Source organism: Pyrgilauda ruficollis, unplaced genomic scaffold (assembly GCF_017590135.1).
Source record: "Pyrgilauda ruficollis isolate IOZ18807 unplaced genomic scaffold, ASM1759013v1 scaffold101, whole genome shotgun sequence".
Lineage (NCBI taxonomy): Eukaryota > Metazoa > Chordata > Aves > Passeriformes > Passeridae > Pyrgilauda > Pyrgilauda ruficollis.
In genome coordinates, this window is record NW_024508213.1 from 789,765 (window position 1) to 817,659 (window position 27,895).

Genomic DNA, 27,895 nt, shown 5'->3' on the forward strand with positions numbered 1-27,895 from the left:
GCCAGCTGACTCATCAGCACATCCGATGAGCCATTTCCCCTCCTGGTCCTCCCACATCATTGCTCTGTTCCCATCCCTGGCTGCACTCCAGGGAACACACCACCTGCACTGCAGCCACAGCCTGCCTTTGCTTCCACGCTGGAAAGGGTGCCGACTGCCAGCCTCTATCCTGTCGCCATAGAAAGGCATCGCCTTTTGGGTTTGGCAGTCTTTCAACTCTTTTTTCTTTTTAATTTAAATAATTAAGCTGTATGCTTGTGAAGCAAAGCTTGAGAAATACTGTTGCCCTGTTCTTCTAAATTCTTCTAAGCCTTCTGATGTTTACATTTTTGTAATGGAGTTTCTCATGCACTTTTCATGTAAATAATGATTGTTTTGCATTCCTTTCTGAAGGAGGAAAGAACTGATAGACTGTTGGTTTGACCAGTGTGGTTGGAGAGGGTGCAATTTCATCCTCCAATCCATGGTCACTTTTGGAATTCTATAAATATCGAGGTCCGGAAAGAGATGTGCCTTCTTTTACCTTGGACATCTCAGCATAGTGAGTATCATTCATTTAATGTTATATTGTGACAAAATACTACCTCAAATGAAACAAGCCAAAAGACAAAGGTTTACATATGTGTGTTTCCTGAAAACACTTATCCTAAGCCTATCTAGAATCATGTTTTTTTAAAAATGGGAGTCCCACTAATACCAGCACTTGCATCCATCTTGTCAAACCCTGAGATTTCATAACAGTATAGAAGAAGGGGCATTGCATGATCCAAGTGCTATCTCGCTTTTTATCAGGACTTTGATTTCTTACAGTTCTTTATTGGAATTGCCGACATTCAGTGTTGTACAAGGTCTGATGATTGATGTCTTCCCATTGGGGTCCTCTAGCCCCATCCCCAGTCTCACCATACTTGGACACAACCTCCTGACTGTAGCCTCACAAATGACACATAGAAATGGTAAGTTGAAACCCTAAGCTTATCCATTCTGAAACACACTTTTTAACATCATGCTTATTTCCCCAGATTTTCCCATTCTGGGCCAGTATCACAAGCTGATTTTTTCAGGAAACTGGACTGTCACCAGTCACCTGTCACTCCAGCTTCTTCCGGAGTGAGAACCACACAGAGACTCAAACAACTGCTTTATACAATTGTGATGGCTCCACAACATCTCCCATCTTCTCACAAATCACTTCTGAGATCCTAACACACCATCTGCAGCTCTTTATTCCTTGCATATATGGCCCAAACTCTGTTTTCTATGCTTAGTTATTGACTCTTTAGCTTTTAAGTAGAGCTAGTTGGTGAAGAGCACCTGTGAAAGTTCTTCTCAGAAAGAAGCTACTTAAAAAGATCTTGGGTTCAACAGTTTTTTGCTGAAGATGTTATTCTGGGCATCCTACTGTGCAGCTAGTGAGGTTGCTGCCTGCTCCATCCTGCTACATATGAAAGGTAGAAAAAAATTGCATTTATTTCTGGAACACAATAATGGAGATGCTAGGAAAGTGGGCATCAGATCTAGAGTGAAAAACCAAAATGCAGCTTTGTTCCACAGATGGGGAGATTTGGACCAGTGCAAGATGACTTGCTTTAGCTTTTTAATCTCTGGGGGTCCCATTCTCTTTTGAATTCTCACTTCTTCTGTAATACAAGCACAAGGAAAAAATAAAAGCTTAAGAGCAATTAAAAATCTGACTGGATTTTGTTCTAGGCAGAAACTACATACTCGATACCAGAGTAAGCAGGATATGTTTGCAAGACCAAAGGAATTAGATCCATCCTCGAGTATCTGAGATGATGTATTATGACATGCTGGTTTAAAACATCCATAATAAATAACCCGCTGCATCTAAGAATAGTATTCATAGATCTGCTCTGACAAGTGTACTGCCCTCCTGGTGCCTCTGGCTTGGGTGGGATTTGCACTCCAAGTACAGGCAAGATTTACCTTCTTGACTTTTTAAAAATTGCAATAAATAGTTAATTATTAGCTATGTCCACCTCTTTTCTCATCCTAAGTGTTCTGTTGACCATCTCTTGACTACTGTTTTTAAGGTTTCTCTTCATGGTCTTCTCCAGCCCACACACATTTACACTCAGCCAAGTCCAAATGCACTGTGCATCACCAGACAATCAATCCCACTGGCACCAGGCTCTGTCAACTACCCTGTGTGGCTTTTAACCCTATTTAAACACCTCCTCTCCCATGTAACATAGGCTGAGCATGTCTGTGCTACAGGCCTGTCTCAAACAGCACAGATTTCTCCTCTTCCTCCTCTATATTTACATACCTTAGAGGAGACTGGTGGTCCAGCTTCTCTTGAGTTGGTTTAAACTGTCTTTGCTGCACTGACTTTAGCAATGCCAAATCAGAGGCAAGCAATCTGGTCTCTTGCCTTCCCACCAAGCTTCCATCTGTTCCCATGTCCCTGCTAGAGACTCTTTGCCTAGCATCACACTCTAAAAAACCAGTCTCTGTTTTCTGCTCTGATTCACAGTGAACTATGTCAACTGTGCCTGCCAGCATTTGGTGAGCAATGAGTTGGGAAAGCCTTGTCCATCACACATAAAGGTCATAATCATAAATACCTTACACACAGCACCTACAATCCCATCTATGCCAAAACAGACCCAAGGTCAATTACAAGCACAAAAGCTCACACCTCCATGTCCTGCTTTTAAAGGATGCTGCCAGCACAGTCTGCTTTTGCTCCTCTTTTTAACAGGGCAATTAACACTGATGTTTACAAACAGAGTATTTTCCTAATATTTATGAATTATAACCAAATGCTCCATGCTAGTCTATAAAAAACAAGTAGTAGTTTGCAGCAATAAGTCTTGTCCAGTTAGTGCTGCCAAATTACCTAAATCCAGCAAAAAACACAAGGAAAACAGCACAAATCCTGATGGTGAAAGTCCCTCATGGGAGATATATTGCTCCAGAGACTGGCTTCAGCAGGGTGTCATACTTCCTTGTCACAAATATTTTCAGCATTTGTGCTCAGACATCAGTCCATCTGAATCACCAAGTCCTCACTCTGCTACGATGCCCAGCACAATTCCTCGGGATCAGCCATGCTTTGCTAAGGCAATGAGCCTTCAGGCAAGGCACTGAACAACACACTAAGTTAGCTTTCTCAGCTTACCATACAGTAATTCCAGGCCTTAGCGTTTTCTAATCTCTACACACATGTGAGAGTTGCTTGGGATTCAGAAAATTAGTGTAGAAGATGCCTTTGAACTGGTGGCTTTGTATTTAAATGCTTATGTTATACTCATTTGCCTCTGGCAGCTACACATGAATCTCAATTATAAAAATTCTAAGAAACTGAAACAACTTTCTCATTGAAAAACTAATTTCAAGAAGTTTTAGTCACTGCATTTTAAAGAAGTTTTCCAATGTTCTTCAAACCATCTTATACTTTCAAAAAGAAAAATATTTCAGTAGCAAGAAGCTCTCTGTAATTATCTGAACTATCCAAATTATCTGTTTTGGTTTCTTTTTATTGACTGCCAAAATCAGTTTAACATACAGCAGGAAACCTTAATCATATCCACTTCTGGCAAAAAAGATACTTGTTTGTGACTAAGTTTTTACTAGATAAGAAAAATTAATTGTAGGATCTGCTCGGAGTTCAAAGTACCTCCTGACGTTTATTAATTTTTCTGTTGCAGCAATCCTACAAGATGCTTTGCAAATGGGGCTAATATTGTCTCATACAGTAATCATCTTCCTTTCTCTGACCATCAGCAAAGATATAATCTTTATACCTTAAAGGATAGTGCCTCGACCAGCCCAGGCAAGGAGGCTGCATGGGAAAGAAAGAAAGAATAGCTGTATGAAGATACAAAAGGGAAGTAATCACTACAGCTACTGTTTATCTAGGCTGTATGATCAGTTACAATCAAGCTCTTTGTTCAGGCTTATTATCAATCTCAATGACTCACTTTGGCTTGTGACATAAAGCATGTGCACTTTTGAGATGAGAAGTAAGAATATTGCTTACCTTGTTGAACTGGAGAATAGGCATTGGTCAGAAAACGAAAGTGCCCTTTATTGTACCAGCAAATCAATGACATGTTTCCCTTCATTCTTATTCTGTACTGTCCTCTGGACTGTGGAGTTGCAGAATTGTTCAGCATGGATGGAGGTAGGCCTGTGCAGTCACTCTTCCTGGTGCTCAGCAACCCACAGCAGTAAATCTCTGCACATGAACAAACACATTCCCTATTAGCAAACCATTGCATGGACCCAGAGAGCAAAACCAGCAGAGCAAGCCTGAAAGACCTCTGAAAGAACTTGCCCTACAACGTTCTAGTCCAACAGATATGTCAGCCAGCTGGTTTTCCTCTGTAATACCAAAGATTTGTGTCCTACAGACCAGTGCAGAAAGCCTGATCTCTTGTTGAAATATATTGAGGCCTCCTGCACTGTCACGATGAAACAACAGGAAAAATAATTCAGGGTATTTTCCTAGTGGTAACACCTACAATCTGTGTTTAACATTACAACATGTTTAAAACTGGTCTCAAAAATTCCCCAGTGGTGATATGCATTATGGGACAAATTGGAATTTATGATCCAAGAGAGTCTTGGTTGTTTAACTGAAACAATAAAGTTTGGAGGGAGCAGAGAGGTAGGGAAAGCTATAGCATCTCAGATGTTAACTGAAATAAATTCTCTTACATGACTCCTATGATGCTTTTAGTTGCAATAGTTTAATCTACTGCTTCACTGTGCTTCCACATTCTTGATTTTTAGCTCAATACTCCTTGCACCTGCATCATCTGCTTTGCTAAGGAAATCCTGCTTAAGCAGCTAAAAACCACTGAAACCACTGGTTGATTTTAAAAAATGCATATGCCAGAAGGATGGAGAAGATGGAAATTTCTGTGAAAACTGATTTTAGGGCACTAAAGCAAGCACTGATCTTGTCCTGCAAAGACACCAGAGGCTCTTGCGGGAGACACAGTCTGTTGCTCACAGCTTCTTGGCCTTTTCATATGTGAGAGGCAATGAATAAAATCTAACACAACAAAATGCATATCAATACAGCCAGGCGGGCACAAACAAGGCTTGAAAACAACGTTAATAACAATGCTTGAATTTTTCATTAGGCTGTGAAATACTAACAGCCTGTTTCTGTTAGTCCAAGAGAAGCAGATTTTCTTGATCAAATTGTTCCCTGACTAATAGAAATCTTGGATGGAAATTTCCATGGTCTCCCTCAGTTTTGTGTTAACCCATTTGAGTAGAAAAAAACAGTGGGCATGGAAGCAGGTGACATCTGTGCACATCTTGTGGTGGTTTAAAGCTCATCCGTCAGTTAAGTCTGCTTGATCAAATTTTTCATCATGCTGAATTTTGCATTATATCCTTACAGTGAAAATACAAAGTCAGAATGCAGTGTCTGGCTTCCCCTAAACATGTTACCTCTGCTCTTATGTTTCCATAAACATGTTACCTCTGTTCCTGGATTTCCATTTATGAGGCTCTTCTGCCTCTGTCTTTCTGGAAGCACCTAAGCTCTTGAGTGCAGCCTTTGTCCTTGCCTATAGTGATTGGCATGCTGAACATCCCCTCAACAGCTCACAGACACTACAGGAATACTAATAAATTAATTGCATATACTCATGGCTTGGTCCAGTTGCTGTGGGCAGATCTACAAAGAGCTCTTCCAGCAGAAATTTAAGACACTGATGAGAGAAGAAGGTCAACCAACACAGCAATGGGAAAACTCCATTCTCAAGGGAGAAACCTGCACTCCACCAGTTATTTCTAATGAATGAATCAGTCCCTGGAAATCTGTAAGTTCCTTCCACAAAAGAAAATGAGAAAAGCCTGATGACAACAGGCGTACAATCATTATAGAGGGAACTGCACTTCCAGTGGAAACTTGATTTTTTATTTTTCTTTTAAAAAATTTCTTCTGTTGCTAAGAGGTCCCCAAATAGTGTAGGTCACATACCTGTGGACTATGCCATTAACAAAGCAAACATTAAACATAAAGCTTTCTTCTAGCCAATATTAAGATCTTCTTGCTTTGATAACAAGCAAACCTGAGAAGAATTTCCTTAGCTGCCCAGAGTTAATTACTCATTGAAATGTGATACTTTTTCCAGGAGGCTGCAATGGAATAAAACCAAGCTAATAACTACATTATCGTGCTAAAGCTTCAAAACAGCAACAGCCATCTTTGAGATCCCATAATAATTAGTCGTAGCCTTTCCATTTATTGTAGCAATAACCCTGCAGAAAACTTCCAGCAGTTGTTCCACTCTTCCTGTAGAATAATGAGAACCATTTTCTCTCTAAGGAGCACATCGTGTAGCCTTCCTGCTGCACAGCCTAGAAAAGGGCAGCACTTCTGCAGATTTACTAGCATCTCTCATCATGGATGAAACCCTTAATCTGCTGTAGAGGTTTTTAAAACCACCCAGTTACTATAGCAATAGAAGCAATAAAAATTACACCCATCTGGCTTTATGAAGTTTTTGTGTGTAATTAAATCAGAATCATGACAGGTGTTTTCTGCACACACAGAAGTCAGTGGAAACAGTTTGTTCTCTGGTCTTCTTAAACTGTAGGTGCAATATAAATGAATACACCCAAGACAGTTTAGCAAAGAAGAAGTGTGGTATAGTCACCCAAAACTCATTCCCAGAGTCTCCAGCCTCCAGAGAGCTTGTGCTGAAGCCTGTTTCACCACATCTTCACTAGTACAATTCACAAAGGCCATCAGGCTCAAGCTAATTCAGGCAAAAATACACATTCTGCAATCATTTATCCTGCAAGCAATGCATTCTGCTAGGTCAAGTCAGAGCTAGGAAACCAGGGTGGGGCTGCTGTGGGGAGCAGAAGTGAGCTTGCTTTAGTCCATGTGCTGGAGTTGCAGGATCCTGCAAAACTTGTGGGAAAGCCATGGTCAACCAGGCTGCAGTTCTTGCAGTTTTGCCAACACCAGCCCCTCTGCAGAACAGAGCCAGCTGCTCCTGCTGGTTCAGAACATGCAGAAGAGACTTTCAGGGATCATATGCTTAAGGGAAGCATGGAACACAGGGCTTTAGAAGGTTTTGTCCTCTATAAAGGACATGCTTAGAGAGGGAACAAGGGATGTGACTATGAATGAATGTCACAGCAAATAGCAGTGACAGCTGTCTGCTCACAGAACAGAGAATCTGGGGCATTTCAGTGCAGGTTTCCAGTTCTATTCAGAGGCCAGTGAAAGAAATTTTTTGTATGTCCCCTGAAAAAAAAGGTCTATTCAGGTTTTGATTTTGAAAAAGATCAAAATGCTATCTTATTTTCTGAAGTTTTCTCAGCTCTTGGTATCTTCACATAGGTCTTAGAATTATGTTCACTGACATTCCTTTATATTACAAGCCACTCTATTGTCTCCTGTGGTACAGTGAAGGTGCTACACCACAGGCTCTCAATAAAGAGAGAGCATTATCGTCTTTAACAATAATGCATGTGTGGGCTAGGGTGAGGAAAAGTGAATGATAGTTAAGATTTTACAAAATGTTTTAATAGGATCACAAGGTCCTATGGATTAAAGAATAGTTTTGGCTGAAAAACAACTCAGGAGGTCTCTAGTTCCACCCCCTGAGAGACAGGTGAGCTCTGAAGCCAGACAGTGCCATTCAAGGCTTTATCTTTTCTGGACTTGTAAACTTCCAAGGACAGAGACTGCACAACCTGTCTGGGCATCCTGCTTCACTGCCCTCAGGAAAAATCCTTCATCTAGTCTGAACATATTCTGTCTCAGCCTAAATCTGTTTTTTTTTTTTTTGTCTTTCCACAGCATATTCTGTCTCAGCCTAAATCTTTTTTTTTTTTTTTTTTGTCTTTCCACAATGTACCACTGTAAAGAGCCTGCTCCATTCTCACGATAGGGTAGCAAAAGGCTGCTGTTGCATCCCCCCAAAGCCTCTTCTCAACCTGAACAAGAACAGTTCCCTCCCCATAGCAGAGTATATTTGTATACAGAGTATACAAATGTACTGGAGGCATGTTGTCTAAAACTGTAGGAGGCAATAATCACCTCCCTTGATCTACAGGCTACACTCCTGTTAACACAGCTTGGGACAGTGCTGACCAGCTTGGCTGCCAGGGCATGCTGCTGACTCAGGTTCAGCATGCTGGTTACCAAGACCCCAAGTCCTCTCCATCAAGAATTTTCAAAGGAACTAATAGAGTTTTAGTGGGTGACTTTCCAGATTTTCCAGAACTGCCTTCAGCTGCCTTAAAACTTTCATGTTCCCAGAGAGTTTATGGTTTCCAAGCATGCATTTATTTAAATATTTCCCTATTTCTCTGTTCATAGTCATGAAACCCCCAAATAAAATAAAGCAGTTAAGATCAATACCAATTTCTTTTTGGTTTTGGCTCTCAATGGGATCTTTCTACCACTGGTCCTGATCTAGCCTAGAAATGGAAATCTTCTTGAACAAAAAAAGTAAATTTATCAGTTTAAGAATGGGTCTTGAATTGTCATGAGCACCTGAGCATAGATACTTTTCTACAGGCTCTCATGACATTTTCTGGTCATGGTGTCGCTCTGTTCAGGTTTAGCTGAAGTCATAGACCAAAAAAGAGTCACACACCAAAAAACCCCAACATTGACTTCATTGCTGAAGGAGACTCTGTGGTAGATCAGGAGAGATCTCTCTGTCCAGTACAGGCTTCTTTGCTTGCCTCTCCCCAAATGTACTGCGAATGCAGCAGGATCCCAGCAGGTGCTGGGAGTACACAATCTGCTTTGCAGCAGAGTCAATAAACACCATCTCCTTCAAGGCTCTTACTGACTTCACCACAGCTTGACATCTCAAGCATCTCACCTCTCCCAGTGTCTCACAGTCCTTCCAGCTCAACATTTCCTTGCAAAACCTCTAAGCTAGCCCCTAGCAGCTTATGGCAAATGCAGACAATCCCACTGTCTTATTAAACAGAAACACTTTTCTCCCCATGATCTTCTTTATGTAGGAGTGTCATGCTATATTGCAAAGTCAATAAACCTGCTCTCTTAGTGTCCACCCCCTATCCACCTCATCGCTTCACTCCTAGAAAGGTGACAGTGTGTACCAGATCTGAAATTTAATTTTGGAGGCAGCTGTCACAGATTATAAAGTCTCATGAAGCTATATAACACATCATGAACTAAAATGAAATCTCAGTGTTGCATTAGCATATTTGATCAGATAGTAAGTCAAAATTACATGCTTTTTAAAGACATTACTGAATTTGTTACCTGCTAGAAACCATTAATTTGAATAATCTGTGCAATGTAAAGCCTATGAATAATTCAACTCTGTGAACAATTTGAATTATCTGCAAGTAATAAACATTCAGCTGGTTTAGTAGCATGTATCTTTTTCACCAGGGTTACTGACCAAATGGATCATGTCAGATCATCTTAATCCTTCGCTAGCTGAGCATAGAGGATGAACTCAGTCAAGCTGTTTGTCTTTACATTTAAACCTTAACATTTCATCTTAGGTACAAAGAGCATGTGTGTTACCTTCTGCATTTTTTTAAACGCACATTTTGCATAATTGGTTTGGTAGTCTTAAAAATGTAATGCTTACAATCAGCTGAGAAAAGCCATCTAACAAAGACAGATCTCTGCTCAGAGGAAAAACTCCAGTATACTATAAATATGCTCTACTCCTTTCCCATTTGGCTGTTCGCAGCATTTGGGAAACCATGGTTCTTTCATGAGGTATGCAGATATTCCACTGTAGCCAGTGAGCTTCCAGCTTGCCTGAATTAATGTAGGAGCTAAGTTCTGCATGGAGCTCAACAGATGCAGCCCTCGGCGCCAGCACAGTCTGTAGTGCTAAACTACAGCACTGGTGCAGCTCACTGATGTTCTCATTTTAAATGAGAATGAACATATTGTCTCAGCTCCCAGACTTTCCCCCTGCTTTGGGCCACGTTTTATTAATATAATGGTTTGTGTGGGTTTAATTTTCTGCAATGACAAAAAACCCTCAACTTGGCCAGCAGTGGTGTGTCAGCAAACAGCCTCGTAGCTGTGATGCATGATGGCAGCCTCCAGCCTCATTGCTGGGAAGGATCTATTCCATGCACTACATCACTCTGAAAGGCTGTGCTGACTGAAGAATGAGACCAGAGTGATATGAAATGACTTAGAACTGACTGGCAAGAGTGCAGGATCCTGTAAATTGCAGGGGAGTCACAAGTCCTCAGCTTCGCTGAAAGCAAAGCAACACGTGGCTTTTCCATGCTCAGAGTGAGGAGGCATTTGATGGAAAGGATGACCTGTGATTGCTCTTTGCAGTAGCAAGAGACTTGCTTGGGAGAGCTGTATCAAGGGACATTCCACTGATAAGTATGTTTTTACTAATGGAGAGGTTTTTTTGTTTCAAAACTAAAATCTGTCCTATCAAGGCATGTTGATACTAGCAAAAATCCCCCAAAACAGAAAAAAGCAAACTTTTCTAGAGCTTCTGCAAAGGCATAAAATGTCCTCTAGAGAAAACACATCTTAAATAGATATTAAACCAAAAAAGAATTCTAAGGCACATCTCTAAGGATACATCCCATCCTTCATCTTTCACAACAAGAACAGAAGAATCATGGGCAGATAGGAAATTCCCCCGGTCACATAACAGATTTTACGTCACATTTCTAAGTCAAAGAACAAAAGCAAGCACTTTAAATAACCTTATTAAAATTGTTTTTACATCCTCATTTTGAAGATTTAAGAAGGAAGATTTAAAGAGCAACTTAGAAAATCTTCTGCATAGTACCCTCTCAGAATGAGAAGTTTTCTTAGACATGAACAGCTTATCTATACAAGGAATTGAAATAGCAGTGAAGACTTTTGGAAATTTTTTTTAATTCAGTGGCACAAGGCCCCTAGGTCAGCTGACATTAAAACCCAATGAGTCACCCAATACACACCTTGCTTCTCAAATTCTTCAAAGAGATTCAGGCTGGTAATGCTTGGGCCTGTGAAGATGATGTAGTTCTTCCCAGAGGCATTCTGACAAAGGCTTTTGGCCACCATGCTGTGAAGCTGTGGTTTGTTCTTCAAAGCATCCAACCCATCAGCACCACTCCCTTCTTTGAGATGGACATAAATCTTAAATGAGAAATGGTAAGAAAAGTCAGAAGATTATAAGGAATCTAGAGGGAGCAGATGCAATTCCCAAGACACCTGCACAGCTCAACTTGAGACAAGCTGGGAAGGCAGCAGACACTTGTTATAAAGGCTAATTAAAGTCCCTCTCAAGGGCCTGTTGCTTTTAAACCAATTCAGGTTATCTGGCACAGCTACTGATAAATGTGGCATACTTCACCTCACTTCTGAGGCTCCTGTCACTGTTGTGCAGTTTGAAGATTGTTTGCTTGGGGGAAAAGACTCCAGTCATAACTGGGATTACATGTTATACTGAATCTGCATAGGCTTCATTGCTGCCAGCAAAAGGAGAGCATGGGAACTTCAGTTTCAAGAAAAGCCAGTGTAAGATGACCAGAAGGAAATGACCCATTACCTTTACTGCATTAATATTCAGATTTATTTCCCATTTTGCAGTAACCATCAGGCTGTGACACAAGTGTGTGTGCACCTCCAAAAATGAGCAAAATGCACACCAAACCAGCCAGAACACCCTCATCAAACTCCCCAGGCACAGTGCTAACGCTTAGATCCTTTACATACATTCTGGATTTGGAAGCAACCCACCAAAACAATTTGAACCATGCAGAGGGAGAAAATGTGTAACCCTTCATTTGTACGCAAGCCTTCTATTTTATTTCACTGACAGTATTTTAGAAGCACAACTTTCACCCTAGTTCAACTAGGCATCCAGCCTTCATCTTGCTCTAAGAGCTAGCAGAAATAACTTGCTGGAAAGAGAAACAGGAAGAAGCAAACACAGCACTCTGTTACTCAAACACTACTGTAATATCATGGAACTTGCAAATATTTAAATAAACAAACAAATGCAAATTTTCAGAAAAACTTGCCCAGGCCTGCTTTCATGACTTTGCCTCTGAAATACTCAAATCTTTTATGAATTACCTGTCAAAGAAGAAATTGAAACTTGTTCAGTATTCAGGGGCAGGGAAAAGTAATTCTGCCCTGATTTTTGGAGTGATATATCCACAACTTTGTTAAATTTGTTTGAGAATTCAACCATGAAAAATATGCATCATTACTTTTCTGTATAGCTTACTTCTCTTACCAACAGACACTGTTGCAAATGAAAATTCATAGCAATCCTCAGAGAACAAAAATGCTCATGTTTGCACTAGTGCTTCCAGTAATTTGTAACTCAATGATCTTAGAGAAGAACAAAATTCAATTAAACAACATTCTCCCTATTTTAGATGGTGCATCTCCCAGCACTGATATTCTGTGTAATATTCCCTAGCAATTCATGCATCATGGAACAGACCTCAACAGAATGTGTTACATATGAAATTTCTGGGAAATTAGAAATAATTTGTAATTTGAAGGAACTGACATGCTGAAAACAATGTTGGTGCAAGGACAAATGCACACTAATTCCAAAAAGTAGAGTGTATATTAAAAGGAAATCTTAAATACACCATTTATCTTAAAAAAAAAAAATTAAACCCCTTTTGTTGATAGAAACAGCTCTCAGATGAGGACAAAGGCAGCAACGTTTGCAGACTCCCTGATTCTGCTCCACTCATTTTTGATGGCTGTCAAATTTGTGCTTTCTCCAGTTCTAAGACTGAGGACTAGCTAATTATGATAAGTCATTTATGTTATTAATCAGGGCTCCAGAGAGGCAGTGGAATGTCAAAGAACAGATTGTTCCAAACTTACAGCAAAGGTATTTTGTGATTATTGGCAACAAAATTAAGATTAGGTTACTATTATGCCAGCACAGAGACCACACATCAAACCCTCAAAATCTACGGACAGGGCAGTGGAGACAGAAGACTCAGACAGATTAGTTTTGACCTTGCATTAGCAGATGAGCTGAAAACAAAGCAGGAACCCTCTCTAAGTCTATAAAAGTATCTTACACCTTACCTTCCCATATCCAGTAAATCTTAGAGTCTCTCCTGCTCCATGCTTGCTCCATGTTCCTTGTAGAGTGCTGCCTCTCCAAGGGACAGTCCTCTGGCACTGCTGGTGTGCCAGCTGGTCCCTCATTGTGGGCTGGTTTGTGTCTGCAAGCAGCTCCTTCCAAGAGCATGCCCACCATGAAACTGGCCACTGAGGTACCACTGCTTTCATATGAAGATGCTGCACACTTCACAGGTTTTATTAGCACAACTCCCCGTGAATCTGGCTGTGAATCTCAATCCCCTTGCTCTGTTCAACTCCCCAGTGCCCATTACTCAAATGTCCATACCCACTGCTGAACCTTTCCTCCTCCTCCACCAATGTTAAATATTCTTTCTCCTTGGGCACTTCCTTACCTGTCCAAAACCAGCCTTTTTTCTTGGCACAGTATTTCTTGTTTTGGAGAAGCATCATTCAAAGCTTTATCACACCCAGCTTTATTGGGATGATGGGTGACAGCAGCACAGTGTTGGAAGGCATAAAGGCTGCTGTGAAACAGTGGCTGTGTACAGATAACTGGCAAAGGCATGGCTTCAAATATCTTTGCAAATGCCCAGGATTCCATATGGCCTTCATTTTCCCTCATCCAACTTATTTCATTCTTCTTCAAGCCATTAAGATCCTACCAACTGAAGCCCACAGCACGCCCTGCCTTTCTGTAATGCATTAGAAGTGTTATTTAATAGTCAGAAATCTGCAGAAAAAGCACCAATTTCCAGAAATTGGCTGTTAGACCTTCATAGGCACAGTCAGAAACTGCTCCCCCAAAGTGTTTGTTAAACCATTCACTAAACCTTCTGGTTTGTCCTGGGACATTAGAATTTTGTGTTCTCTCCATGTGCACCAACAGCAACATATCTTCAGAAGTACAGGCTCAACAACTGTTGCTGGATAACAGATGGGAGCTGCTGGCAGCAAACATCCTCTGCTTCTGTGCAGGACAGCTCAAGCAGTGCTTCTGGAATATCTGCAAGATCTCTTTCACTGTCTATCTTTTCTAATGGCAACTGATACGTTTGATCTACAGCACCAATTGGGAAAACCTGTACAGATGTGACATCATCTGTCTTAGGAGGTGACTGTGGGCTGAAGATATTTAACATGCAGTGCTTTTCCTATTCATACCTCAATTATTTGTTGTATATCTGTTGTTTATCAGAACAGCGACATGCTCAATTGTGCCTTCTCTCTATCTGTGGCTGCCCTATTGCACCAGATACTTTCCAGTATGCTTTCATTACCTTCTTGTGGAAAATTCATAAGGTTTCACAGAAACTGAGTAAAGAAACTGAACACTTAGGAACAAAAGCTACATCTTGACTGCACATTTAAGAGAATATGCCCTAGAAACTGAAATATTGGTGATTCTGCTCATATTTAAAGCTCAAATGGCATATTGAAAGCACTTGTGAATAGCATATCCCAAATACTCCACCTTCATACATAATTGAAGCACCCCAGGGTACAATTCTCAAATGAAATAGATGACATTTGGGAGCAAAAAAAGGGCAGAGATAGTAATAAACAGAAGGAAGATTTTGAAAGATATATAGTGCAAAATATTTCACAAAGGGCACATCTTAAACAACTACAAAACAGAAGCCATGTTTTTAGATGACAGTTATAGAAACAAGATAGTAAAGTAGTAATTTTTCGATCCTCAATAGCTATTGAAAAAATAACTTTATTTTTTTTCTACAGGCTTCACAGCCCACCCACAACTCTGCATTCCTAGCACTACTTTCTAGATCATGCCTCAGTCAGTCTTCTGCTCTCATCCTAAACCTCAACTTTAACTGCTGCCATTACCAACACTGCTGGGAGATTCTCATCTCCAGTTCCATCCTAAATCTGTTGCAGGTCATACTCTCTCCTTCTTTAATGATCTCTTCCCAGACAGCTCTTGTCTAGCAAATTCTGGCACCAGTGGTGCTGCTCTTACTGAGATCAGTAAGCCCCATTTTTTCAAGCCTCTCTTCATTCTTTTCCTGCTACTCTAAAGGCTATTTTCTAAAGAACAAGAACTGTATGCAAGAACAAGTTTTCCCAACCTGCTCCCAGCTAGCTCCTACTGTTCCTTACAAAGCCCTTTGCTTGGTCCCCTTCTTTTCTCCCTCTGCATTCTATGTTGAATGATTTCAATCTGCATTAACACTCACAGATGCAGTGAACATCTTTGTACTGCAGAGTGACAAATATCTGTTCTGCCTGCACATGTTCTTCAAAGTTTCTAAAAAGATCTTTGTGAGACTGGCAAAATGATGTTGGTAAAGTTGACAGTGCAAGTCAATATGGCTTAGAGTTCTTTGCTTTTCTTTCCATGATTTCTTGTTATTTCTTCGGCACTCAGGGCACTACAACATATTGCCTGCATGGGCAGACTGACAATCCATGGGTCAACAGCTCATAGATCAACAAACACAGATTTGACTCTGTACCTTCTCCCAGGCAGCCATATCTAGATCAGGTAGATTCATTTTCTCTAACAGCTCCACATAAATAATTTCCTATTCTTTCAAATATCTAAGAACTGCCTGGCTTTCCTCCCAATTACTGCAATCATCCTTCTTTACTTTGGCCTTGCTGCAATGTATCTTGACATCCAGACAGTGCTTCACCCCTCAGATCACTTGCCTAACCCTTTGCTTTGACCATGTCAGCCTTCTTTGCAACATCAAAAGGAAATGGGGCTGGAAAATGGAGACAGGCCTTTATGGTCTAGGTTTCCCCATTGATCTCCTCCTGTACCATGTCAGTATAGTGACTCCTGCTCGCACTTGCCCTGTGAAGCCAGGTATCCAACATCCAATGACACACAAGCCCACATTTGCCTCTTTCCATGCTGCCCTTCTCCTGCCTGGTGGGAAATCACTGCCAGAGCACTTTACTTTTGCTCTTCTAAACCTTTCCTAGAAAGGATGCAATCCCCACAATGCAATTGCTAACCAATGCATTGGTCCTGCTTCTTCTTAATGCTACTTTTCCAGGCTCCCTCTGTGTAACTGGCAGCCCAGCTCAAGTCCATGACTGAGGCTTTACTCTAGTGCCACACAATTGCACAACATTGGCTCAGTTTTCCTATGAAAATTACAGATGAGCTGTGAGGAGGTGTGTAAGTGAGGAAGTGTAAGTGGGAACGTATGTAAGTGATGCAAGGCAAGAGCAGTATAAACTATCAGAAGTGCTGTAACTATCAAGAGGATAACACACAGCAGCTCAAGGAGGAAAATACATAAAAAGGGTGTAAAATCTTAAGACAAAAGCAAGTGATGACAAATCAGTGACATCAAGGACCTAGCCATTTCCAAGGAGGAGCCACAAGGCTCATGACTGCCCGGCCCATGCAGGCTCACCAAGAGTAGGTGTATAGTGGTGCCTAGCAGTGTGTTAGTCCCAGATCTCTGCCATGTGCACTATCCAAGAAACACTGCTGCACTCAGCCTGGGCAGCCAAAACGTGTCTGAACTAAATAGATTTGCCGTAGGAAGCTTAAGCCTCTTGCACTTAGATCCTAAATTTTCTAGGGCAGGGATTCTTTTTTTTTAGTTCTGCTTATTGCACCCAGCACAAAGGAATGGGATCCATGAGGAGCATTTCTATGGCAAACCTATTAAATGCACAAAACAGAACACACTGGTGCTTTTAGTCTCCTTCCCCAAGCAAAGTTGCACTGAGAAGAGCTGCAGAAGGGACACAATTATACAGGTAGTTTTATTGTTATAAACTCCAAGCAGCTCAGATAGGAACTAAAAATAACTTTCATTCACACTTGAAAATAGACACTAAAACTGTGAGCTGTGAGAGATCTTTGCATTAGCTCACATTTACGTTTGGTTTCCTATTCATTTAGAAACATGGTAAGATTGTAAAGTCCATAAAAATGAATAGGACTGGCCCATCATACATCTGCAAAAATACCTTTCCAGTTAACACTGGCAAGAGGATAATTGACTTTTAACTAAGATCCGGGATTCTCAGATGCTGACATTACAGAACCACATGCATTAAAAAGCCAGAGCTGGGTGGGAGCCAGAGGAAGAAAGTAGATAGGATTTTCCAGTCACCAGTGGCTGACAAAGAAAGGTGATCAGATTTCCTGGGATCCCCTCACAGACAAAGCCTGACCTTGAGAACCTCCTCAAAGCAGCTGCTACATCTGTGTGTTCCAGATGTAACTGTTCTAGCAATAGAGGAATTATCAGGGCACTGTTTAAAGAAATGCAAGGGCTCAGACTAATCTCTAAACAGAACTTAAATAGGCTGAAATACCAACATTTCTGAGCAGTTTATTAAACAAGTGCACAGATGGCTAACTCTCCTGCAACTCTGACCTTGAAAACAAAACTGACTCCAGATTTATTTACCCCTCCCTTTCCCATTGACTGAATGCACTTATGTGGAGTGTTCTGAAATTATAAATTCTTTGGGGCACAATCTCAGTTTCTCTAAATTCTGGTAGTTCTTACTCTGTAAAATCAATAAGGTTATGAAGTATTCAAGCTCGCTGTAGCTACCCTGTCTGACAAGAACTACAGTATTTACTACAGAAGCATGGTGTTTACATTGTTTGTGGGTTTTTTGCTGTCACAGAGCTCTGCTACTGATCTGTGGAGCAAACTCAGACATCTCCCTTCACTGAGACTTCTGCTATTTGGGAAGAGAGCCCTTTCTCACCCTCTCAGCAGGGCTTACCCTGATCCAGGTTTGACTCCTTAAACACAGCTGTCATGCAAATCACTGTTTCTTCAGGACAGTGACTCAAGATGCAGAGACTCAGTAATTTTCCTTACTCTGCTCTGACTCATGTCTTCATGGGAAGCAGTGGAAGGTGGAAACTCACAGTCCCAGCACAAGGACCTAAAGGACTTCATAAATCTGAGTAACATATTTCACAGGGATATTCGTGAAAATGAAATGCATTATTGCAAAAATTTTCTGCCAGGGAATAAAAGCAAGTGCACAGCCCATATAGTCAAGGGCAGGGAGGAGGTGTGGGAAGGGAAAAGTCTCCAGTATAGCCTCAGAAAATAAAATTCATCTCAGTGAGTAAGAAAGGATATACACATTCATAAAGTAGTTTCTTCCTCACCGTGATACCAGCTTTTTAAGCAAATAATAATGTCTATGAGTTAATTCCATTACTGCCTATCAGAATGATTAATATTGCCTGACTCTCCTTTCGCAGTGTTCTCTACCATCTATGTACTGTCCTTTATCTTGTTAATTGATGGCTCTTTGGGTCAGGGGCTATCTGAGGATTACATTTGGCCTATGGGTCTGTGATTCAGGATGAGGCACTATAGGAATACCTTGTTCTGCCAGCTCTCCATGTGCTGGGGTTCACCAGCATCCTGTGCTTCCTTCTCCTGCAAAATGATCAGAAAACCTTCTTGTGCAAGAGGAGCTGTGCAAGGACTAGGCATCACTTAGTAATAATTACTTATAACCATGTTAATTCCTTTTGAGCCACACAAGAAGTGCAAAGAGAGAGCATGATATGTCCCACCAGGAGAAAATAACTGGCCCTGGTAAGGTATTTGGGTATTTTCTTCATCATTTTTTGATGAGCAATATTGTTATATCTAAAATGAGAAATAGTCCTACCAATTGTATTTATGAACCATTTTTATAATCAAGTGTTCCAGATTTTCAGAGAAGAAGAAAGAAAGAAGAACTCACAAAAAAACCTGACACAGCTGGAGTTTTGATTTAAATATACTCTAAGCAAATACTATAAGAAAGACTTCTAAGCTACTTCAATAATTTAAACTGCAATCAAGACATTAAAATATTGGTTTTAAAAGTGTCTCAGTGGTAAGTAGGGAAATAGAAGTGCTTAGTAGTATGTAGGGAAATAGATTAGAAAGAAAAAAGAAATGCAAAGAGAAGGTGGAGCAGAGAGGGACACCGGAAGATCTGCAAGCTGTTTGTTGTTCCCCCTGAATTAGAGAGAAAGAAATGAGAAGGCTCAAGCCCTCTCCCACAGCAGCTGCTGCCACCTTGATGTCCAGTGTCAAGGGCAGATGAAAAAGGCAACAGTATCAGGGGAGTTTTGCCATCTACTCTGCCAAAGTCAGCTCTCCTGGAGCCCTTCTGATCCCTCTGAGAGGTTTTGTTCATGTTCCCAACTGAGGCAGACATATATTTACATTTGAATAATGTGTCCTTCCTGCATGTTCCCACTTGGCCAGCTGACCGTGAAGAGATGCTCAGCCAACAAAGCTATTCACTGCAACAAGATGCTCTGCTTGAGATTTTCTGAAGTAGAGATATAATCTGAAATTGTGCAATCATCTTAAAACAATTTAATGTCAGGGTGCAGTCAAGTTATCTGGAGTACAGAAGACAGAAAAGTAGTCTAATATTCATACATAATTTATATTATGAATATATAAGCCTATGCACCTTCTTATGTCCACAAGCAGCACTTGAGCTTTATTCCATTTTTGTTCCATGAATCGCTTAGATTTTTAACCAAATACCATTTCCTTAAAAAAGTAAATGATGAGCTATCAAAAAGAAGTATTTACTCATATCCAAAAATCTGATTCACAGTTTTGTTCACAAGAACAAGCAGGAACAGGAATTTGAGGAGTCAAACAGCTGCAACTCCTAACATTAACAAATGACCTGTGAGCTGCCAATCAGTTTACACAGTAACTCAGCATGAGGCATATCCATTTTTCATTAGGAAAAACCAACCAATCTTTTCCACTGTAGGAAAAGCAGAACACTGGAAAAACTGAGATGTCTCGTCAGACGGATTTTTTTTTTTTAACACCAGGCTTAATTCAGGATTGGAGGACATTGTTTTTCACCAGGAGTATCACAGACATCTTGAGCTTCCTCTTGTCCCTGAAAACCTGTCATATATAGGTGTCTCCTCTCTTCTCTCTGGGCATACCTTTTACAGATACATATTATTCAGATTTTGGAAACTGAATTATCCTGATGGACATGTTATAGTCCTATTTTATCCTGAATAAAAGGATCTCAATCATCATGTGGAAGCAGTGAGGGAGAGAATTCACCCAGGCAGTATTACAGAATATGCATATTTTGAAGGTTTTTCCAACAGTTGGCAGGTGCTAGACAAGTCAGTCCTTAACTATCAGACAACAAGTCCTTTCTTCATGATGGCAGCTTCACAACAGATGGAAGAAAAGGTGTGTACATGAAGGGGAAAACATTGGATTTATTTCAGGTTTAGATCAATTTTCTGTCTTTGTTTAACACAAGAAAAAAATCAAAATCTCTGTTTTAATACTCTAAATACACCAAATAACCACCAAAAATGCTTTGGTTTCTGCAAAATGGCTTGTAAGTGTGACATATAAATGAACACAGCATTTCAATCATATCATAACTGAAGTTTCCCATCCTCCCCAGATCAGGTTTGTCCATTTTAGCATGAATGTATATTCTTTTTCACTGTTCCCTAAGGTCCCTTTCACCCAGTCATTTCAGCATGTTGATAATGACAGCCAAGGCAAGGAATGAAAATAGAAGGCAGCTGGTAAGATAATCCTGGACGTCATCCGGAGGCAAGTGAAGCATGAGCATCTAATTCATTAAGGGAGTGGGAGGATTAGGGTGACGCTGAGCATCTATTCTGTTTAATTTGACATTCCATTAATTTAGTCTCTCAGTGGACAGGACAGGAGGTGCAACATAATTATAGCTCAGAATCTGAAACCTCTGGCATGCCTGAAGACTTATTAGTTTTGTGGCAGTTGGCTGGGGCAAGCGTGGCAATAGATGAGCAGACTCTGTGCTCGCTGTACCCAATACGCTTCAGTAATAAACTGCATGTAGGACTGGTGAAGTTCTCCTTGGAGATCAAAGACACTGCCTCTATATAGCAAATGACTTTCCAAGAGCTTTGAGAGCAGAAACTTCCAAGGATGCCTCACAAGGTGAGTCTATTTTGTGTCAGACGAAATAGCTGCTTTAAAACCTAAATGGAAGAGGTAGGATCCTAAATTTCTTCTCAGAGTGAACAGCATTGCTGAAAATGCAAACCCCGTTCCCAGTGAGTCTCTTTTCCTGCACAGCTACTCAAACAGTCATAATGATTCACCAGCCAAATCCTGCTCTGAACCAACGTTCAACTGCAGCAAATCCACAGGCCCTGTTCTGACATGTATTCAGCCTTAGCAAGCAGCGTGTACATCCTACCTCTGCATCACCACTCTAGAACACATGGGATGCAACGTTTTCACAGGAACTCTTGGGAGAGAGAAATACTGGAAAACATCTGCCCCCTCACCTCTATGTATCAAAATAAATGACCAGATTTTTCAAGGGCTCTCAAAATACATCAGCTATTGGGGAATCTGAGAATTTGAGAAGATGTTCCCAATGCCTTACAACAATACAAACAAACCCTTTAACATGTCTCTCACTCCAGCTGACATCTCACCTTGAAGTCACATTAGATTTTATTTCTTTGATTGAGAGGTAGATGTGTGAAAAGATGTGTAATACGGGCCCCCACTAATATGTTTCTCACAGAAAAATTGATATCTTGGTACAATATTGATTTAGTCTATTGGACACCACTGGCTATCACAGGTGCAGTGTTATAGAGAAAAAATCTGACTCATTAAAAATGACCTAAGTCACAGTACCTAGACATTTAGATAAACTTAGGATATACAAACAGACAGAGTTTTTAACTGCATTTCAGTGTAATTAGCTGAAGGCTGGCAGCCAGATGGACAGTATTAGAGACAGAAACTCTCAGTTAAATCATATAGCAAACAGAGCATCAGGAACTTGTCATCACTGTCCATCACATCTCGTATCCGCAGGAGTCAGAGGCCTCATTCAGACTGCAGCCCCAAGCCAGGTAACCAAGAGAAGTGACTGTTACCTTTGGTCCTGCAATTTAAAGACCCGCTGGAACTGAATGAAGACATTTGAAGAGGTAAAACCCACCTGGCAGATGAAACCAGTGGATGAGCACTGTCGAACCCAAAGACTGAATTTCCTCTTTTTCCTCTTGCGCAGCTCCCTCTCCGTACAGGTTGCAATGAAAACAGGATCCTCATCTATCAGGGGCTCATGTAGTACCTGCAAGTGGCAAGAAAAGAGGCAGGAAAAGAAATGGAAAAATACATGCTCATTAAAAAAAGGTGCTTTAATTGCTTTTAAGGAAATACAACCCTTGCACTGTGCTTCAGTGCAACCCTTGCACAGTGCAACACTTGCACTGTGTGCAGCACCCCAAACAAAGAATTAAACCCATTTCTGTTTGATGCTACCATCCAACAAAAACCAAAGCCTGGCCAAGCACACCCCATTATGGATAGCTGCTCTACACATAATTTGCAAACATTGCAAGGAACAGCTCTCACTTCTTACTATCTACTACAGCTCAACATCCCTCCAAAATGATGCAGGGGATGGGCAGGGAGAGTGGATTTTTAGCAGCATCCTCCTCCATGCTTCTTCATAAGCTTCATATTGTTTGGCAGAATGTATTCCACCCAAACATCCCCTACAATTTGTTGTAAAGTATGTCCCTTGGTTATAGCAAAGGAAAACACATAATAAAGAGAGAGAGAAGTTAAGGGAGAAAAAGATGCTTTCTGCTGCCACTTGAGGAGGTGGTGAAGAGACAGAAAATATTTTTCCTAGCAGCAGCAGCTTTAGGGAAGTCACTCTTGCCTCAGGAACTGAAAAAATTGACAAAAGGAGGCAAGGATAAACCACCAGAGGCAGGAGTAGAAAAAGATAAGACAGACTGGAGCAAGTAATGAAGACCTGTGAAAATGAAGCATTCAAATGATGTAAGTGGTTCCCTGTTTCTTAAAACTGTTTTGTTACACTTCTCTCCATTAATTTAGCAGCAAAACTGAAGTGTGATACTGCTAGGTATCACACTGTGGAACTCACCTATAGAAAAGTACTAGTAGCTCCCACAGCTCACAGGCAGCTGTGCATAACATACACACACCTGAGTGCACAACGCGCAAGTTGTTTAGCAAGCTACTTGTGAATGTACAAAGAGTTGCAAACTGTTAAAAGGTCTCAGCTGATGCATGCTGGCCAAATTCAGACACGTACATCTAAATCAGAGCAAGTCTCTGCAGGCTCCCCTCCTTGTACATGCAGGGAAAGCAGTCCCAGCAGGCCATAATTCATACCCTCATAAAGACGTGCAAAGTAGTCAGATGGGTTATAATTTAAACGAGTCTGTTCTTTTCCCGTGACCATCCCTCCAGGAGACAGGCTCAGATACAGGTATGCAGAGGCTCCCCCCCTCAAACAAAGCCTTTCCACACCTGCATGTGTGCTACTTTTGTGCACATCTGTACAGTCAGTGGCAGAAATGAGAACAAAACAAAGCCGCATTAAACCTAGGAGCGACACTTGTAGGAGAGATGTGGTGGGTGAGTAGTTAAGAACCAGAGATGAGCAGCTGCTGGCCTCCTGAACACAAGATGTTTGCTGAACATCACTCTGTCAGCCCGAAATAGGCACCCGTGCCCTCCCCACGCAGTGATGGCTGCACACTGTCATTTATACGCACTCCACTTCTTAACGACTCATGAAACAGTCACAGGACCATCTGAAAGCACTCTTGCAAAATGTTCAAATTATACACCAATATGCCAATGTGAGCAAGGAGAGCTGCACACAAAGCTATTTGTTCTTCCAGCTGCAGCTGCCCTGCTTCCCCACTGAAGCCAAATCTTCCTCCCTCAAGCTCCACACAGAACACAACCCTTCCTAACTAAAGGCCGTAAGGGGCATTTCCTGTTTCTGCCTCAGAGGATTTTGAACAGCATTTTGCAAATATTAAACTTGCCCTCATTCACTTTTCCCTTTCTGCTTCTCAAGTGCAGGGGAAAGGAGCACATCCTTGGGATAGGGCTGGATACATGGTTAAGGATTTCTCAGCTTCTGGAAAGGCTCTCTTACCTTCCAGATCCCATTGAGTGGTGTGGTTCCACTCTTATAATCTCCTCTACTGCAGTATGGGGAGCAGCAGAAAGGAAAGGCTGTATAAGCATCACCTTAGGACACCTTCTACCCTCTGTCACTAGCTTCTTTCCCTCTGCACCACAGCATCAGCTCTCCTCGCAGCAGCTCTACTGCATGCTGTTTACCCTTCACACTCTTTCTGCCTTCTATGACACAGTAAGGCCTGTCAGTCTTACATCTAGAAACCAAATCTGAATATTTAAAACCACTCTCCATCTTCCTATTTTTCCTGCCCATGCTCAGCCATGCCTTCCCTCCTTTGTTCCTCTGTACTGAATTTAAGTAATTTCTCTGTAAGTTCCAGCTCAACTTTTGTGAAGAGGGAATAAAAATGTGAACAGACTAGGGAAAGATCTGCTGTCGCTGCAAAGACATAAGAGTCTTTGTCCCCCTTCAGAGAGTGGGGGACAAGGGGTTTTCACCCCTCCACATACTGCTTCAACAGCTGTAAAGAACTTTGCAAGCAAGGCAGTGTATGGGCTGTGCCTGCCCCTGCACTGATGTGGTGTTTTTAGGACAAAAGTTAGCCTTGTTGCTACTGGCCCATCCTATTAGTTTGGTCATCTTCCTGTATTCTCAATTTCCTTGCTCTTCTTGTAATCTCAAATCCATCTATTTGCCAAATCCCCATGCAAAGTTATATTTGCTCCCTCTCTATTCCCCATTCGTGCTGTTGCTGCAATGCACACTTTTACAGGAGTGAGCTTACTGCCTCCATGGCATATTCTTTCCTGCTTCTCATCTTCTTTGATAAAAATCTACTTTCAGGCTTAATTGCTCCTACACGTATTCCTGGCTGCCTCTTCACCATCTTTTTTTCGCTCCCCAAGTGCTCCCCCTCTTTCTATTCTGACTTCCTACATACAAGATAGTTTGTGGATTTCTTCATAGAAATCATCCACATTTTCTTCTCTCAAATTCCCAGTTCTCTTCAGATCTTAGAAGCTCCTCATCTACTTGCTTTGCTCCCCCACTGCCATCACACTGCTTTCTTTTATTTTCTTTTCTTCCTCTTCTTTATAGTAATCCTTATCCCTGATAAATCTACCTGCCAAACTTTCACTCTTTGATTTCCCGTCAATACGTATTTGCACTCCAAATGTTTCAAAGACAAGACTCCAAGATGGGACTCCATCAATTGCTCCATCTCACAATGTCTTTCACTAACAGAGCAAAACAGCCACTGTCAGGAGTGCCTTTCTTTATTCTCTGTTTTAGACTATTTCCAGTGCTCTTGCTCTTTCCACACCAAAATTCCACCCATCCTCTCTCACAGAGCCCAAACAGCCTTGTAGACAAAGCCTCAAATCACTAAGCCTTTTGTACTTGGAACTCCTGGACTCCATATACTTAGACAATCACCCAACATATCCAGGAAACATCTCCCCCTGAGCTCCATGGCCATCCCCAACACAGGCTGTCTCCTCAGCCTGTCTCCTGGAGAAGGTGCTTCAGCTTGCCTTGTCTCTGGCTTTTTGTGGGTACCATCCAGTTGCAGAGGCCCCTTGGTAACTGTGTCTGGATACACAACCAGTCATTCCTCCTGCAAGAATAGCTCGTGCTTCTGCCTCTCTGCTCCAAAGCTCCTTCTGTCTAATCTAAATTCTCTTGCTGGTGTCTGACATCTCTGCTTGCATATCTAGCGGCCAGTTCTGATTCCATTACACTGCATTTAAGAGCATCTCCCTTCCTTTAAGAACCCCTCAGTATTTCCTTTTTTGGTCATTGCAGACGTCCCTGTCCTCCTGCTGCAGATATCACTGGCTAGTGAATCTGAATGTCAGTCTTTACCTCCTACTTGCAAAATCTCCTCAGCCAGGCAATGCCTGCATTTTCCATGCTTTCTGAGTAAGAGCTCTAAAATTTTAGAGTAACAACCCACCCACCCAGACAAGTTTACATCCAAACCCCTCAACCATCCTGCAACTGTTTTACTCAACATAAGGCAATCTTCTTCTACAGACTGCTGCTGGAAACCCATTTTCCTAGTCCATCACACTGACCACATAATTTTTCTTTATTTCTCTATCATAGTTCTTCTCCAATATATCAGACAGATACTTTCTCTTCTCATTTTTGAAGTCCTGCTTGGCCTATCCATATTTTACAGCTCTTTGCTGCTATCATTAAAAGCAGCATAGCTCCAGTGAGCTATGATTCCATGCTCCTCTGCCCATTTCTTCAGTCGCTCCTCTGCCCATTTCTTCAGTCATCAATCAATTCTCTTAAAAAACAAGAAGTCAGTTCTTACAGCACTCCATTACCATTAGGTAATTTAAAAATAGCAATGAAGTTTCATCATTTTCTGTTGCCAAACTCTCCCTAAAATCTGGCATCATGAAAGGATCAACTGGCCAAGAACTACAGAACATCAGAAATTTACCTTGCTACTTAATATTCTTATTGCTCCTCTGTCTGTCTTTCTCTTGCTCAACGTCTTATACTTGGCCAGCGTTCTCTGAATATTTATGTATTTGTGTCACTCTCACAGAAGCTCTAAGACAGAATGATTCTCATTTGGGACCAGCACCCTTAACTCCTAAAGAATCATTTTGAGAACAGGAAATCTGAAATATAGAGGTACAGCACAAGCAAGGTCTTATAATTTGAAAATACCCAATATCAAATGAACATTTAAGCATGAGGACAGAAAAGCAAGTTGTTTTTGCTCTGTGTTTTCAAAGAGGCTGTCATCTAAAGCTGTGAGCTGTTTTGGAAGAGCTGTGTTGAAACTGCTTAGCTGTTCCCTGTGATACGACCAAGAGTGAAACACAAAGAAGCTGCCCAGTAATTGGCCAAAGTTGAGCACTGTGCCCTTGGAGCAAGAGGCTGGACTCACATCTTTCTTTTTGCCAGGGGATTCACTCCTGCTGGAGATAAGAAGGTGACTGTTCCCAGCTGATATTTCACTGCGCAGATGCAAAACCGTTTGGTTCCAAAACACCAAAGAGAAGGTACTTTAGAGGGAGAGGGAAGCAGAGAGAACCTAGAGTTATGCTCCTGACCTCTCCCATACCAGTCAGGGACAGCCAGAGACAGCAATCCTGTCTAGCCACATCCTGCTGATGAGCATATAATACCCAGCAGGCACAGAAGGAGATTTGAGCAGTGATGTTATTTTCCCTGAACTCCTCTGGTTTCTGGAATTCAGTGTATATCCTTGACAGGTGAGTACCCTTGAATTTGTTGCTCTATACCTCCCAAGTGCAGGCAGGATATCCTCCTCGCCTTCAGGCTTGCAGACAGTAGCACAGCTACAAAGCTAAGTAGCAAAGAAATAACACTGCTTACCAGAACAGACCCAAATCACCACCTCTTGTTGCTCAGGAGGAGGGATAAGATACAGAGGATATTCCTGTCATTTTTGTTACCAATTAGAACATAATTTTTTTTTAACTTCAGAAACTACAGCTAGCACTGCTGATGCACAATTAAAATGTTCTGGACTTTCAATTCCTTCATAAGCTGGAGAGTAATTATTTCCTTTTGTTTGCTCAGTATATTTAGCAAAATAATTATAATTCACTAGATTGTCTTCTTTGTTTTGGTATACTGGCATAGTTCTTTCTCCCTGTTTCCTTTCATAGCAACTGTGGTGTTATTTTTTACAGGCACATTTGGGTGGGGGAAGGGGTCACAGAGAAATAAAAAAAACCTAAATATTTTCTGACATAAGTTTCCCTTGAAGAATCTTTTCTAGTTCTTGAAAAAGAAAAGATCAAATCCATAGAAGAAATAACTGTGAAGGCAGATGTTGTACTGCCTGCTGGATGCAGATTGTCCCTGCTTTGTCCACAGGGGCGAGTTAAACATGGCATCTTCCTAATCTGT

At 41.3% G+C, this 27,895-nt stretch overlaps 1 protein-coding gene across 1 annotated transcript in view; it reads right to left on the bottom strand.

Annotated features, from left to right (window-relative positions):
• PGBD5 (piggyBac transposable element derived 5) overlaps positions 1–27,895 on the bottom strand; it is a 68,832-nt gene that overhangs the window by 11,612 nt on the left and 29,325 nt on the right. The window contains exons 3-5 of the mRNA XM_041468865.1: positions 22,013–22,147; positions 10,930–11,110; positions 4,007–4,204 (exon numbers count right to left, since the gene is read on the bottom strand). Of these exons, the coding sequence (XP_041324799.1) occupies positions 4,007–4,204; positions 10,930–11,110; positions 22,013–22,147 (514 nt within the window). The remainder of the gene's footprint in view (positions 1–4,006; positions 4,205–10,929; positions 11,111–22,012; positions 22,148–27,895) is intronic.